The sequence below is a fragment of the Fistularia commersonii genome, chromosome 10, assembly GCF_037954325.1.
Source record: "Fistularia commersonii isolate RoL2024-O1a breed Wild chromosome 10, RoL_Fcom_v1.0, whole genome shotgun sequence".
NCBI lineage: Eukaryota > Metazoa > Chordata > Actinopteri > Syngnathiformes > Fistulariidae > Fistularia > Fistularia commersonii.
Genome location: NC_141293.1, coordinates 13,448,511 through 13,465,041, shown reverse-complemented (window position 1 = coordinate 13,465,041; position 16,531 = coordinate 13,448,511). Strand labels below are relative to the sequence as shown.

At 53.3% G+C, this 16,531-nt stretch overlaps 1 protein-coding gene across 5 annotated transcripts in view; it reads left to right on the top strand.

Annotated features, from left to right (window-relative positions):
* sema6cb (semaphorin 6Cb) overlaps window positions 1-15,784 on the top strand; it is a 127,846-nt gene extending 112,062 nt beyond the window's left edge. For 4 of the 5 annotated variants that reach the window (XM_086153838.1, XM_086153837.1, XM_086153836.1 and 1 more), the window contains 2 exons: window positions 3,055-3,210; window positions 13,602-15,784. In XM_086153838.1, coding sequence (XP_086009964.1) covers window positions 3,055-3,210; window positions 13,602-14,908 — 1,463 coding nt within the window. In that variant the 3' untranslated portion in view covers window positions 14,909-15,784. The remainder of the gene's footprint in view (window positions 1-3,054; window positions 3,211-13,601) is intronic. The other variant, XM_086153840.1, reaches the window with a different exon arrangement.
* The last annotated feature ends 747 nt before the right edge of the window (window positions 15,785-16,531 follow it).

The following is a 16,531-nucleotide window of genomic DNA, read 5'->3' as shown; positions in this document are numbered from 1 at the left end:
CCCCCCGCCCCTTGCCGACTTCCAGACGCTCATCAGATTTAACAACTAAAGCCCTATCCCCTTCCCCCTTTCCAGAAAGACGTCCAATCAGGTTATCCCTTCAGCCTCGGTATCTCCATGTTAAAGACTTCGACGTCGGCTTTTAAAAGTAAACCCGCTGACTCACACACTCACGCACACACCCCGAACGCCTGGTTGACCTTGAGTGCCGGGTGACTTGCGCCGCTTCTTTTATCTGCAGAGGCGGGAAATGTAAATGTTGGGGCGCTTATCTGCTCGGGAGGCTGCGAGATCTCGGAGTGGGTCGATGGCACCATCCTCACCCCCCGCCCACGTTCCCACCTCCCCCCCCCCCCACCCGCCCGTCCCCCCCGTCTCCCCGAAAGCCAGCCTGACAGCTTAAACATTGAAGCCATTGTCTGGAGCGTCACTCCCGTGATGGACCAGGAGCTGCTCCAGCCCCGGCTGCCTAATGCCCTGTATCAGGGGGGATCATCATCCCTGTCACGTCCCATTACTCCCCCCGCCGGCCGCACGCCGCCCCCTCCTCCGCCACCTCCACCACCCAGACGGCATGAGAAATGCTGACGGGCTCGCCGATAAGACGGAGGAGGCGGGACAAATTTCCTAACGCGACATTCAAAGCTCGTCCCTCTCAAGCAGATGGCCTTGAGGCAGGACCTCTTGTCAAGACCCCCCGTCCCTCACTCACACACACACACACACACACACACACACACACCACCTCGACTATCTTTCACTCCCAAGTTATTAAGACGGACAAAGGCTGGCCCCTCCGTCACCGGACAAATTGGGACACAGGGGTTGGTAATGGCGGTGGTAGATCCAACCGAGTGATTAGTATCAGCGGTGCGCCCGTCATGCCGGAAGATGTCGGCCATTAGAGTCGGCAGAGCCATCCATCGCCAGCCTCGCCGCCCTCCCGGCCGCATCAGAACGAAGGCCAATCCGTCTGCCAGCGGCGCCGGCCTGGACCTGCGCCGCCGCTCCGCGCTCAGCGGTCTGTCAACTTGCTCCACTGGAAGGCGCCTCGCCAAACCCGACACTTTGCCGCCATGTTTGAAATTTTCCGCACCGGGTCAGATTGTCTGTCTGTAGTTTGTTTTTTTTTTAACTTAGGTTTTGGATTTGCCCAAAAGAAGCAGCCTTTTCAAGTCTCGGCGCTAAAGATCAATTGTCAGCCGTCGGAGTCGACAACAGACCGGCGGGCCGAACAAAGCCGCCGTCACCTGGGGCGCCGTTCCTTCCTCCGCCAAAGACGGGAGCGCTCCCTTTCTTCTGCTTCCGTGTCTGACAATCGCCTCCCCGCTCGGCTAATCAAATAGTCCCGTCGTGTCGTTTCCTTTTTAAGACTACGCTTCTGCTAAACGACCAGAAGTGGACAAAAATCGGAATCCAAGGAACACCTCCGTCATGAATGGCGGTGAGTGCGGCGTCCCGGCGCTATCGTCATAGGAGACGCCGCCAAAAACACCCCTCGCCCCACGGCGTACAGTTTTAATTTGCCCGGCGCAGATGGCGAACTGACGGGGCGCCTCATACAGAGCGAACACCGTCGACCGGCTCGCAGCAAGAGATGGAGCAGCCCCCCCCCTCCTCCTTCTCCTCTTCCTCGTCCTCCTCTCGCAGCCCGCAGAATGCGAACGCCACGGCCGGCACTCGTTAGCGCCGACGGCTCGAGCCAAATTGCGCAGCTTCTAACGGCACCTCAAGGACGACAGCGGGGCCGATAATGGCCCCCGGCCGCGGAGCGTGGCGTCAGGACGGGGAGCGTCGACGCCACAGTACATTCGCCCGCTAATTCCGCCCGCACCTCGGCATATGTTTGGAATGGTCGACGATGGCGGGACAGGAGGAGACGAGGAAAACAAAGCAAACCTCGCGAAAGAACAGAAACGCCGAGAGCCTCGGCTTGATTTGACGCCAGCGGAGTCGTACACTTCGTAGCCGGAGTCCAGTTGGCCATGTGGTTGTATTTTAGCGCCTTCTTGTTCCTTTGCAGTTTGTCTCGCCGCTGAGATTGAACGTCCCAGGTAGCTTTTCACAAGTTCCGTCCCTTCGCGCTGGTCGTGTCTGGTTGTCAAGCACCGTTGTCGGGTTGCATCGCGACGTAGCGATCGGCCAGATGTTTCAGCTAGTGAGCAAACAGAAGCTAACAGGCCTTTGGGTCACGGCCCATCGGAAGCTCACAGCCTCCATTTTCCGTTGGTAGTTTTCACAGTTTCGGTTCCATTATACAAATCCTTACTTTCCTCTGAGCACCAGAACTGGATCTCGCTGCACTGCTAAACCCGCAGAAACCTATCAGGAGCATCTCTCAATGTGACCCCGGGATCTGTATTCGGGCAAATTTACGAGATTAGGAGATTCCGTTTTCCTCAGTTGACCATGCCAGCGAGAAAACGTCCTTCCTATAGGAAATTAATGAACCGCGACACTTCGCTAATGCCACTAAGATTAGCAGCGGGGTAGCTAATCTCTCGTTCGCACCTTTGTGTTTTGAACATTTTCCCGCTGCACTTCAGTTGCTAACGCTAGCGCTAACTGCATGGAGGTGGCCCATCTGTGCTGTGTCGGCCATGTTGCTGCCCAGCGATCCAGCAGTTCCAGCCACTGGACCTGCATGAAGATTTCACAGCCCAGAGTCCAACTCGGGTGCTTCGGGCTGGAAAAGGCCACCGGCTGAATGCACTCCTAGCTGACTTAGTGAGTGTGGTGGCAGACTCACAATCTCCCTGCAGAAACAAATTTTGATGTCATCCTATTCGGGAAGTGAGGTGATGGATTAACGTTTGTGTGTGCGTGTTTCAATGTCCACATCGTCATCGTGGTCATCCTAACGGTGTCTCTGTTGCCGGGCGACGCTGGTTTTCTTCACACTCAGAAACTCACCCTCATCCCTCTGATGTTGAGTCTCCGGGTTTTATTTCATTTTATTTTGACACATTCCACTAATCACTCACTCTGTTGCCCCCCCCCCCCCCTTCCGTCTCCTCCTCCTCCCGCCCCCCCCCCTCCTCGCCACAACCACAGGGAAGACCACACCCACAAGCGCCAGCACAACCTATCGCGGGTCAGCATTCCCAAAGGAGGCAGGTGACCCTGAAAGAGGGACAGGTCCGGATGGCCCTCCCTCCGAGGGGGAGCAAGGGTCACCTGACTCGGAGCCAATCAGTGTGGAGATGGAGGGTAAGGGGGAGGGAACTGTTCGGCCCCGAACGCCTCACAGAACGCCGCTAACCGGACTAACAGAACAATGATGCTTCACCCGGGTGGAACTTCCTGCTGCCTTGCTCCTCAGTCGCTCCCAAGGGTGTCTCCAACTACCAACTATCGTCCAACGGCGGTACCCAATGGTACCGCCCAATGGTGGCGCCCAAACGGGTACGCCAAAATCTTTATTCCGATTGGCCCCCTGGGCCGAGGAGGCAGGGGAGGTTCCTTCATCCGGGATGAAACATCACCTGCATCCGCTGACTAACACCTAACTCTCCTCTTCACACTGGGTGGCGGCGCGAGCGGCGCCGTCCATTGGCTTTTCTCTTCATTTTTTTGGTTTTCCATGTTCCACCCCGACCCGGTTCCGCTGTAACGAAACCTTCTGTATTCAGAACACGAGCTGGAACCAAGGATACCGACTTGTTGGACCATCTGAGGAAGAGCCCTCGCTAGTTTTGGAGAACCTCAATTAACCCTGTTTGTTTAAATCAGGAAATAATCATCATTGTGAGTGTTTGAGGACTAGAAATAGCTCCTGATTTTTCCAGAAGTCCACAGGGCGAGGCTGGCGATAGAAGGCCTCGCTCCTCGGGGATCAGCATTATGGCTGTAATACAGGTTAGCAAGTGTAATTAGCAAGTACGGCGAATAGGATGAGCGGCACGGTAACCATGGGCGTGAGAAAGGTGCGGCTTAAAGAAAGCATGTTTGTGTTAATTCCCTGTTTGTCTCCAGGAAACGGGGTCTAATTTCGGTGTTGCGAATCCATCTCCCTGCACACGTCAACCTCATTTCTGAAAAGACAAGTCTCCGCCGACCCTGTCCTCGCACAGCCCCGGATCACTGAGCATTCGCGTCTAAACCGGGATGGCAAACGGGCCGGCTCAACTCTGTTTCCTGATCTCGCGCCGCCGCCGCCGGCAAACAAGCGCACGGATCTCTTCCGTTTGCCGGGATTAAACGCGTTGATCCTCCAGTCGATGCCAGATGGCGGGCGGTTTCCCTGGGCGGGCGGTTTCCCCGGGCGGACGGTCTCCCCGGGCTAACGGCCTGCCGGAAAGCGAGGGGAGGGGAGGGAAATTCAGAGACGGACAAAATCCTCTGAGCAGGAAAGGAAATGGCGAGTTGAGCTTCAGTCGGCAGAGGCGAGGAACAGGAGCGCGACGAGACTCATCATGTTGTTGTTTATCCAGAAACCAACCAAATCCCAGCGAGGACCTCCAAACCAGATTCCATTTTGAATTTTTCATTTCATTCATTATCTAGGTGGCTAGAACCTAGCTCAGTCATCTTTGGGCAATAGAAGGGGTTCGCCCCTGACCCCCAAGAGGGCCACACATAGAGGCATACAACTCTTGTACCCCCTCATTCATTGACTGGGCATTCAGAGTCTCCATTGAACCTCCATGGTTTTGGACTGTTGGAGGAACCCCCACGCAGCCACGGGGAGAACATGGAGACTCCACACAGAAAGGCCTCCTGTGGGAATCCAACCTGGGAGCTTCTTGCTTTGAGGGTCAAGTGCTAATTACTGCCGCCCTTGAATTATTCCAAATCCTTTTGTTGTACTTTTAATCTATTTATCAAACACAAACATAGGATGCAAGCAGCTGCGAGGAGGGCTATCAGAGACAGGATGGAGGGAACCGAGTGATCCATTCATGTGTTCATCTGGCAAACAGACGAGGAACGTTAGAACCTAAATGTGGATCAAACCGTTGTAGCTAAAGAGGTGAGTGTAATTTAAGAGAAGTCACTTCTGTTTGAAAACTGACTTCACCCGTGAAGCCGACCACAGTGACTCCTTTTAGGAACCCAACATTACCGTTTAAAAAAAAAAGTTTCTGCCTTCGTGTCAGAAGATAAAGACGAAAACGATTAAATTTTTAGTTTCTGATGAATATTTCATTGCATCTTATTGAGCCGTCAATCAAACCCATCCAACCCCCCCGTCCCCCGAATCCCCCGACGTTATCGTTTATCGAGTCTGTCAACGGTCCCCTCGGCGCCTCGTGACACAATTAGAGTAGTCGCAGCTCATCGGCAGGTCGTGACCCCGCCGTCACTTTGCCCTTTGAGGCGCAGAGCCGGGTGCGGCCCTAGTTATCCGCTGCTAGTTTCACAAGAATCACCTTCAAATCCTCGCCCCTGCTGCACAGTTCGAATTTTAGAGGCGTAAATAGCCCGCCGGGGACTCCAGTAGAAATGGCTCCATTAAAGCAGAAAAACTGTAAAAGCCTTTTGATTGGCGGGACGGGAGGCTAATTTGGACGCTATTGTTAGCGCATCCGTCTCCATCATTAAACTGTCAGCAGTCATCAGCCCGTCACACCGCCAATGGTTAACCCACCCCCCCCTCTTCTGGGATTTGGCGTCGGCGCAAACGAATCCCGGCTTTATTCATTTTCCGAGATTTCGCGGCAGAGCAGCGAGGGTCGGCTAATAATAGCGGGCGCCGTTTTAATTATTGATCGGATCCGATGGTCACTGTCTTCATCCGTCAGACATCTGTGAATGAAGGCGAAGATGAGGATGGCATCCGAGCACCCGAGGGCCATCCATCTGACGGCGAGCCGTCACAGTTTGATCTTCAGAAACCAGGAAATCCTTCATTCCTCTCTGTTTTTATTCTGTTTTGGGCCCCAAAATCAGCCATTGCTCCGTTAGGCCACAGGGGGAGCGGTATTGCCGAGACGTGACGTCGAACCTGCGCTCGGATTCCCTGTAATCTCCTCGAACCTTCGCCGACGGCCACGAGCTTCACTTCCTGTTCTCCAGGAAGTTTCTGCTGACAGAAGCCATTCCTCCCACTTCATGTCTCAAAAACCCATTAACAGAGGGAAAACAGGGCCGCCTCGCTTGCCGCACGCCACCTGTTTCGTCCCCGACTCCCCCTCATTTAAATTCAGTCAATGAATACAAGATATTTGAATATTTTGACAGCGACCCACACTCAGGAAGCAGATTCTATTAACAGTGAATTTATTAATAAAGTCATCGTTTTATTTTGAAAGGCACCTGTGCAGGAAGAGGAGATGCTTTCAGAAACAAAATAGTCCCAAGAAAGGTTTACAACATCAACTTGAAAATATTAACCTATATGATGCATAAAAAAAAAAATCTAAATAAATTTACCGTTTGGAAAAAGAAAAAAAGATAAGCGATAATATTCTTTTAAAGATTAAAAATGGGCTTTATCGACCAGGGGATGGATAAAAAAAAAGGAGCAGCACCGGGAGAAAGGATGGTGTTTAACTTTCGGGCGAGCAAGAGGCCGACTCCGGCCCGGCACGGGACGTCCTCCCTCGGGCGGGTGCCACAGTCCATAAGTCCATAAACCTGGCGGGGATTGAAAGAGGCTTCTATTGGCGACGACAGACTCTCCGGCCGCCATGATGAGCTACTCGGCCTGAAATGAGAAAAGCCCATAACAAATAAATAACCGGCGGGGGCCTGGGACTCGGACAAAAGCCTGGGGGGGCCCAGGGGAGGGGGGGACGCCGCCGCCGCCCCGGAGGATGTAATAGAAACAGCAACGCAATCTATTCCAGCCGGAGAGTGTGACGCCGCCACTTCAATCAGAGCGGCGGCGATAAGGCGTGACTGGGGGGGATCAAAGAGGGACTCCAATCTTTGGACTTCCTGTCCATTTGGCGCCAGATATCTGACGCTTCCATTTCCCACGCGCGCGCCTTTTGTTGCAGGGACTTGGGTGACGCCGATGGCGGTGGGATTATGAAGGAAATTGCGAGAAATAGAAAGAAACACTGGGTATATTGTAGTTTCGTGTCTGGGTGGCGGCGGGCGATCGAGAGAGGCGGCGGCCATGTTTGAAAAACGACAGGTGGGACTAAGTTTGTGTATAGTAGATTATCTGTAGAATAGACGGTGTCAGGTCACTAGGCGGGGACTGGCGGCGGGCGCAGTGGCGAGCTCGGTGGCAGCGGGAAATCTACGGAGGTGGCATTGGCCATGTTAAAAAATTGACAGGTGTCTGGGATTAAAATGGAATATCATAGATTGTGTATTTTTTCTTCCTAACCTGTCAGGATAGCAGTGTCAGGTCACTGTCCAGGAAGTGATGGCGGGCGCAGTGGCGGCGTGAAGTCGAAAAGAGATGGCAGCCATGTTGAAAACGATGACAGGTGTCTGGGATTATACGGAAGATTTAATTTGGTGGATTAAAATTGTCAAACTGGCTAGATGAACAGCGGCACGGCGCTCATGGGTTGGCTGCCAGGTGATTCATGTCATTTAACCTCACTGACCTCCGTAATCCTAATCTGTGTTTTAGGTGGCGTGTGTGTGTGTGTGTGTGTGTGCGCGTATTTTTGTGCGTGCGTGGGTACGCGCATGCGTGTAGTTGTAAGTGTTTTACCCCATTAGCCGGGCCAGCATTCTGGATTAACTAGTCTGTCGATTGAACAAATCTGAGAGTCCTTGGTTTAAACCAGAGCTGAGGCTCCGCCCACCGAGGTCCAGTCTGGCTCTGATTGGACCAAACCCAAACAGCTGACCCAACCCCCTCCCCCAATCACGTGCTTCATCTGAATTTCAAATTAAAAGCCTCTGACAGCACACTGGATGCATTATCCTCTCTCTCTCTTTCTGTCTCTCTCTCTTTTTATTTCCATCTCCCCTCCACTCCTCTGTCTTTCTCCTTCCATCTCTCACTCATCTCTCTCTCTCTCTTTCTTTATCTCCATCCCTCTCTCATCCCCATCTTTCACTCTTGTTTTCCAACCATGTCTCTCCACCTCCCTCTCATTGTCACCCAGCCCTCTGCTTCCTGTTTCTCTCGCCCTCCCTTACCGTCCCTCTCTCTCGTTCTCTCTCCCTCCACCTCATCCCCCTCTCCTCCCTTCCACACACACCCTGTGTTTTCTCTCTGCTCCGACTCATCCAGCTTTCCTTCCATCAGCGGCCTGTCGTCCATCCATCCATCCATCCCTCCCACTCGGCGAGCAGCCTCTCATTAGCATTCCAGGGAGTGACAGACGGGTGCAGACGACTGCTTCCCGCCTCGACCCGCGTTGCCCCGGCCATGGCGGGAAAACATCATGAAATCAGGACTTCATCTCTCGGCGTGATCCCCCCCCTCGCCCAACATTCAGATTTTCGCCCTCCCCACTCCCAAGCCATTAACCGCAACCCCCCCATCAACGTGACCTACGCTGTGCGTGCGCAGCCCAGGAAATAGACAGAGCCCGCCTTCGTCGCCTGCTCGCCCCGTGACCTTTCACCCCCACGCTGAGCCGGCGAGGCCTTTTCCAGCTCATTAAGACGCCACAGGAAGGGGAAACGCCGGCCGAATTTTCCGTCGGGGGGCGGGGCCACATGCGGTAGGGACGGGTTATTAATACTTGCAAGGACCACGCTAGGAAAGCGGCAACTATGGAGCTGTCGGAAAATTTAAAGTTCATCTTCGGAGCGACGGGGGGAGAGCGGCGAGCGGCAGCGGGAACTATTTCTTTTAAAAAAAAAAATTGGAATCGCTCTTCCAATCAGATCACTCATACTTTTTTTCTGAAACGAAGCCTCACTTTTAATATCGGCAGATGGAACTTTTTGATTCTTCTTCCTCTCTCTGAGCCAAATATTAATATTCAACACAGCCGATCCGCGGCAGGTCGTGCTGCGGATCCTCGTTTGACGGTTAAATGAAGCAGAATGAAAGATTCGCTCGACGGCCGCTTCAACTCGTTTGACCCGCCGCCGTCACCGCCACCATTCCGAACCGGCCATTTGCATGTTCAAATGCCGGAGCCAGCGCGCTCGCACACACAGCTTTCTGATCATTGTCGTTCTCATCGTATTAGCTTGTGTGTGTTAAGGGCAGTGCAGCAGTTAGCGCCTCCTCCTCACAGTAAGAAGGTCCCTGGTTGGATTCTCACAGGTGGCCTTTCTGTGTGGAGTCTCCAGCCTCCTACAGTCCCAAGACATGTAAGAGGTTCATCTGGAGACCCTACATTGACCAGAGGTGTCAATGTAGGGTCTCCAAGTGAAGAGGGTCAATACTTGTATGTCTCTATATGGATCATGAGTAGTCGTATGCCTCCTTGTGACCTATGAAAGAGTGAAGAGTTGTATGCCTGTATTACATGACATTGAAAGGGTGAATTCTTGTATGTCTGTAGATGTTGCTCTTTGATGGATCCAGGTTGGCCTCTCACCCAATCACAGCTAGGAGTGACTCCAGCACCCCGCGACCCTGACTTCAGGATGAGCTGTATAGATAATGAATGAATGAATGTCTTACTACAAGATATACGCCAGACTCACCTCCTGCACCACCTTGAACCCCCCCCCTCACGTTTTCCTCGTTCTTTCTGTTGCTTTTTTTTTTTTAACAACCACCAGTTTAAATTTTGTTCCGCCCGCCGAACCCGTTTGCTCCATCAACGGTGCCCCCGCGGCGACGAGGCGGGCTGTTTTAGTGTCGGGACAGAGCCATAAAAGATTATGGAGGCGATAAATGTGACTTTTCTTTCCTTTTTTTTTTTCCAGATTGAGACTTTCCTTAGGAGCTCAGTTCAGGTTTCACTTTCTTTTCCATCCCCTGCTGGAGGTGGGATGTAGGAACACTGCACCTCCACTAGTTAGCTTAGCGTGGGTGACGCCAGTCGAGCCCACTGTGACTCGTACTTTGGGAAGTACCATGTTTTGAACCAAATTAAGCCAGGACTACTTTCCCAAAGAACCGGCATGGCTATAGAGGTGGAGAACGGTCCCTCATTCCGGAGAAGATGAATTTGCTCCGTCGTGTTTGGTAACGCGCATTTGACAACCTTCGATGTGGGCATGCTAGCTGTACCACAGGCTACCATTCACTGTTTGTGCTAACTAGCAAAGAGGAGGCTGCTTAACACAAACAACTGAGAAGGGCTTGTCGAACTAAAGTGTTTCAAGAGGTCTGAATCTGTTTATAGGCGACACAGTTGGGAGGTGGTCAATGATATTTATCGACCGATTGGTCTGCCAAGTTAAAGACTTGTCATCAAAGAAAGGTGATAGGAAAAACTAAAGTATTGGCATTTAAGATTCGAAACGGAAGAAACAAAGGTTGGGCTTGTCACGATTTCCTCGCTCGGTGCTCAACGTGTCCGCCTGGCACGTGACGGACGACGGCGAAGCTCAAAAACCCAGTTTGATTAAGTTTTGCGAAGGTATTAATCTTGCATTGGTTTGCACCGGGGCCGGCAGCTGCCGAGGGACCTCTTGAGGGAATTCACACCGTTTCGTTTTCCTTCCGCTCATCCAGTGAAGCACTAATCCCCAATCGCTCATGTAAACCGCGAGAAAAGACGGAAAAAAAACACGCCGGCGCTTTCGGAGCGTCTTCAAACAGGACGTTCCTTATCAAGGCAGAACAAGCTCTTCCATTCGCCGCCGGATCGGCGAGAGACTTAAAACAGAGCCGGTTTGATTAAAAACGATCTGAGCTTCAAGCAAATCAGAGCCCTTCAACCAAAGCGCTTCCTGTCGGCCGGCGTCTGGAACGGATTGCGGAGAAACTTCCCCTTCAAAGCGCCGCCGATCGCGCAACGGTTTCGTTCAATCGGCGTTCGTTGCGCGTCCGCACACCTGAACGGAAGCCGCGGCGCTCCCTAGCATCTGACGGCGCCCCGTTGGCCGGTCGCCAAGCCGGGAACGCAAACGTGGGCGCATTTTCCCGCCTTTTTCGCCTAAACTGTATTTCTTAGCATGGGGGGGAAAAAAACGTGTGTGTTAGAATGTGTGTGCGGTTGCAGGAAGGGGGGGGAGGTTGATTAAAAATGTAGCCCGATGAACGAAACGCTGGGAGCCGTCTTCCCTGCTCCTCGCCGGCTCCTCATTGCGGTGAAGTAGCCATTAAGAGAACAATTACATGCACTCGTGCGCTCGGCAAGCCGGAAGCTAATTAGCGGCGTTTTGGAGCATCGCTTTTTGAAGGCACTTCGAGTTCCAGAAGGGGGTGTTAAAGTCCAGGAGGAAAGAGGGGGATGAAGGGATGATTGACCTGTTGTTTGACCTCGGGGGGGGGTAATGATCCGTCCCGGAAGTGCGTTTTTCAGGAGATAGAACACAAGGCTTCCCGGTGTCGTGAAAGTTGTGAAAATAAAAGTACCTTAGGTTCTTTTCCTTCCGTTGGATTCGCGGAGACCGTCTCCTTTTTAAGGATGGTCGCCAAGAACACTTCATGGTGGCTCAGTGGGAGCAGCTAGTTTTGGTCATTTGGGGCGGCTAGTTGGGGTCAGTTGGCGCCGGTAGCCGAGGACAGGAGGCGTAGCTGGGGAGCAAGAGTGAGAGCAGAAGCAGAAGCTGGAGTCGGGGCAGCAGTAGGGATGGGAGCAGGAACAAGATAAGGAGCAGAGGCAGGGGTGGGGGTAGAAACAAGGGCAGGGGCAGAAGGTGGCGCAGGGGTAGATGTAGGGGCAGAAGCAGGAGTAGAAATGGGAGTGGGAGCAGAGGCACGGGGGGGAAAAAAACAGGAGCGAGAGGTTGAACAGGGCCAGGATTAGAAGTTGAAGGAGGCCTAAATGTAGAATTGGGAGCAGGAGTCGAAGCCGAAGCAGGGGAAGGAGTACAAGTCAGAGCAGGAGCAGAAATAGGAAAGGTACCGGCAGCAGGAGGAGCACCAGACTTCAAACCCCAGCTGAGTGACGGCTTGTCACTCAGCCCATCTGTCTGTCAGCCTCTCACCCCGGCCTCTTATCACCCTTCCTGCTTCCCCCTCCGACTCAGCCTCCCCTCCATATTCCATTGTTCTTCCATCTTTTGTTTTTCTGTTTATTTCTCTTCCACCGGATTCTCGGTGGATCGGTGAACTCCAGAGGAGCATGAATCTGCCGTCTGCTCTGAAGGAGAGAGTGGATTGGATTTTCAATCCCAGTTTTAGCTTAAAGATTTATTTTGGGTCAAAAACTAATGTCCTGAATTTATTTAGTCATCCTTTTGTAGTTGTTTTTCTTTTTTATATATTTTATATATTTATTTGTTTTGAACTTTATTTATTTTTATATTGTTCAATTTATGTTTCTTATTTCTCAGCTCCTTTCAACTTCTCATTTATTTTTCATATTTGTTAATTTATTTCTGTTCATTTTTTTTTATTTCATTTTTAAATAGTTGTATTTCAACTTATGCTTCCTTATTTATTTTATTTACATTTTGATGTCTCTCCTTATTCATTCATCCATTCATTCTAATGTCAGCCTGAATTTTAATAACAGCTTTCCCGTCTTCGCCCCCCCACCTTCCCCGATCTGCCGCACCCATTTTCCCTTGTTTACCCAGAATGCCTCGCTGGCCGGGCGCCGGCAGCAGATGTTGATTCCCTCACTGTGATGAAGTCGAGCGCAAAATAAAGTAAATGAAAAAAAAAATTCAAAGACCCCTTTGGAAAAAAAAAAATATGTATCATTTGTGCTTTCCGGCTTTATGGTTTGCAGCGGCGGGTTAAATGGAGCTGCGGGCGCAGAGGGGGGAGGGCGGCGGCGGCGGCGGTGGACTACCTGCAATGTGATTCAGGGGTTATTCATTGTTGTGACTGACGCCGCCATATGTCCGGGGTTGAGTCATCCGGTGTCGGCGCCCAAAACTGGTTACGTCGGTCAGTCGGTCGGTCGCTGATCCCCCCCATGAATCCACATGACCCGGGGGTGAATCACGAGCGTTGGGAGGCGCCAGGAAACAGCGGCCGTGATAATGTCAACATCGGGCCTCTGGTCCGGTGGGGGGGATGCTGGGAAATTTGGCGTCGTGGTGAACGTGTTCGCAAGTCGTCGCGTGTTTGGAAAGCCGGAAGCAAAAACACACACGCTCGGGTGACTGCGACCTCTAGCAAATGAGGCCTGGTTGCAGGAGGCGGCGGGATTCTCTCCTCCTCCCGACACCGCCTTCCACGCCTTTCGCGCCGCGCGGGGGTCGCTTCCTTCCAAAGACGTTTACATGATAGATTTAAAACCCCCTCGGGCTTTTATTTGAAAAGCTTCAAGCCGATGAGGTTTTGCCGGGATCTCTGTCATCGCGGTCGGTCCTCCTTTGCGAGGCGGCGGCGGCTGCCAATGCGACACCGCCCACCTCGCGCCGTCACTGCCGCATGCCACCGATATTTAAAGCTGCTTTTCAAAGCCGGCCCCCTCGCTGGCCGGGAGCCTCCGCCGGCCACGGCGAGGAAAGCCGGTATTGATCTGCCGGCGGCGGAAAGAGCTTCAAAACAATTCAGCCGTGCCGTTTCCCACGCAGAGAGGCGCCTATAAACTCAACCTGCCCGTCCCAGCTGCCGCTTGACCCACATCTGCTCCTCTTCATTCCCTTCATTCGGAAACGATCTGACTCTTGTGGGTTTTTTTTTTTTCTCTCCTCTCTCCGTTTTGAAGGGGTGAGGCGGCCGCCGGAGCTGGAGAAGGCAAACCACAGTGTCCACTACACGCTCCTGATCGCCTGCGTCCTCGTGGCCTTCGTCTTGGGCGCCTTCCTCTCGGGCTTCCTGGTATCCTGCTACTGCAACCACACGGGCCACAAAACCAAGAAGCTTGCGAAGGACCCGGAGGCGCAGATCCCGCACGCGCTGTCGCTGCGGAGCCTGGCCAAGCTCAACGGCCTCCTGGACGGCCAGGGCAAGGACGACAAGCTGGAGGTGTCCTCCCCGAAGATCTACAACTCCTTCTTCGCCAACGGAAAGGAACACCACCCGCCCAGGAGGAACGGACATCACGGCATGTCCATGGGGGACCTGGCCCACCCCCACCACCACCACTTGCACCACTCCTCCGAGCTGTCGGGCCTGCCCACGCCGGACTCCACGCCGGAGTTGCCCATCAAGAGCATGAAGGCCTTCAAGAACCAGTGGGAGAAGAACCAGAACTGCAACAACGCCAAGGAGCCAAAACCTCACAACACGGGCTCGCGGCCCGGCTCCGCCCTGCTGCCCCAGCAGGTTTTCCCGTACCCCCACGCCCTGGCCAACGGGCAGGCGCTGCACCTCCACGCGGAGGAGCGCAAGATCCACAACGCCGAGCGCGTGCTGTCCCAGCAGCCCTATCCGGGCTACACCCAGAAGGTGATGGAGGTAACGTCGCTGGACGAGCTCCTGAAGCACATCCACGAGGCGAGCGGCAGCAAGAGCTCGCAGCTGATCAGCCCTTCGGGGCTGATGGCGAGCGGCGGCGGCGGCGGCCAGCTAGCTTTCGCTAACCGCATCCAACCTCAGATCCCCGAGACGGAGTCGGCGCCGTACTACAGCTCGTCCACTCTGCCCCGAGACAGCCTCACCCGCCGCATGGATGTCCCGCCGGACATACCGCCGCACCACCAGTCCACCCTGGAGCGGAGGCACCCCTCGCAGAGGCACTCGCTCATCGCCGCTGCCACCAAGATGCCGGGCGGCGGCGGAGGAGGGATGCTGCCGCGCCACCACAGCTTCAGCCAGCGGAACGTTGGTCCCCACCAGCCGCCGCCCCTCCTGGCGCGGATGAACTCCACGGGCAGCGCCTGCGAGGTCCACTACCCCCTCATTCCCAACGGGTACCTGACGCGCCAGCAGAGCTACAACGAGCAGCAGGAGTTGCCGCACCGGGGCGCCGTCGTCCGCCGCGCCGCCTCCGTCAAACCCGACGTCCCCCCGAAGCCGCTCTTCATACCCGCCACCTCCCCCGTCAGCCAGCAGGGGAAGTTCAACTACTGATGGGAGGGGCCTCTTGACCGCCGGGTGGAGGGGTCTGCTTCCTGGCGTCTCCTCACGGGAACTGCCCTTTTGAGGAAACGTGAGGCCGGACAAACGCGGCCAATGGCGTGGCGGCCCCCGATTCGGGCGTGCGCCTGACTCGTCGCCCCCCCCCCACCCCCTCCCCCGCCCACGCCCCTCCCCCTCCCCGCCCCCCCCCAAGCTTCTTTCTCTGTCCGACGGGTATCTTTGTACCATATTGGTATTGCTCAGCTCCAGGCTTATAGAACCGCAGACTCGGGCGACGGGACGCCGCCGCCTCCTGATTTCAAGGCTGCCAAAATGTCCTCAGTGTGGATTTATGACGAATGCAACTTCACTTTCCTTTTGTTTTGTTTTTTTCTTTTTCTTTTTTGTTTTTTTTTCCTCTCCGCCGTGTCAGTCATCTTGAAGACTCTTGCTCCGCCCCCCCCCTTTCCCACGATGCTTCGATCCTGTACTTTCTCACCCCATCTTCTTTCTAGTGTGTCGGTGCTCACCCACCCCAACCACCCTCCCTCACCCCCCCCCACGCACTCCCTCGAATGTGTTTATATTATGCATGTGTGTGTATATATATGTGTGTTTATATCCACACCGTATATGTATACATATACAGATGCAGTATATGTAACCTTGTGGTGAAAAGTCCCCTGAGAGTAGTTATGTCTTTGCCTTACTATACTCTTTTTTTTTTTTTTTTTTTTTTCATCTTTGGGCGCATTAAACGCCCCCCCCCACACACACACACACACACCGCTGTGACCTCAGCGCCACGCACTCCACACATTGGCTCGAAACAACGAATCTGCTCGGGTTGGCAAGAGGGAAAAAAAAAAAAAAATCTTAAAAAAAATTGAGCAGCTAATATTCAACTTGTGAAAAAAAAGAGAAAAAAAAAAAACATTCATTAAATAAAATAAATAAATGAAAAATAAAACAAGTCCATTCCGGTTAAAGACAATGTTTCATGAATTTCGGTGCTCCGGGGGAAAAATGGAAAAAAAAAAAAAAAAAAAGAATGGGAAAAAAAAAAAAAAAAAATCACTCGAGGTGGGACGGGGTAGTGGATTTTAAAACTTCACCCATGGACCCTCCGGTAACCCCGTGGCGGTGGGGGGATCGGGAGGGGGGGGTCGAAGGTCACCCGCCTCGGACTCCTCCTCCTCCTCCTTCCGCTGTCACCCTTTGTGGCGATTGGTTGTAAATAAAGTAATAATTACTAGCCAAATTTTATCTGTATGTGTAAATGTGTGCCTTATTTAATAACGGAGTGTGACCTGGGCGGGAGGGGGGGGTTCGGGGGGGGGGGGGGGGGGGGGTCAATGCAAGGGGAGGGGCGGGGGGGTGAATACTATGCTCCAGTGTATCGTAGGTGTGTCATTTCCTCTGGTCGTCCCTGTGTGCCATCCAGTATCTATTGTATATCAGCGGAGCTTCATTCCAAAAAAGGGACGCCGACCCCTTAACCGAGTGTCATGTGACCGACCGGCGCCAGGGCGGTCGACGCCCACTAACCAGCAGCACTCCAAGTAATCCTTTAACAGATCCCCTTTCCGTTTCGTCCGATTTGCCAACTTAATAAGCAGTGAATTTATTTTTTTA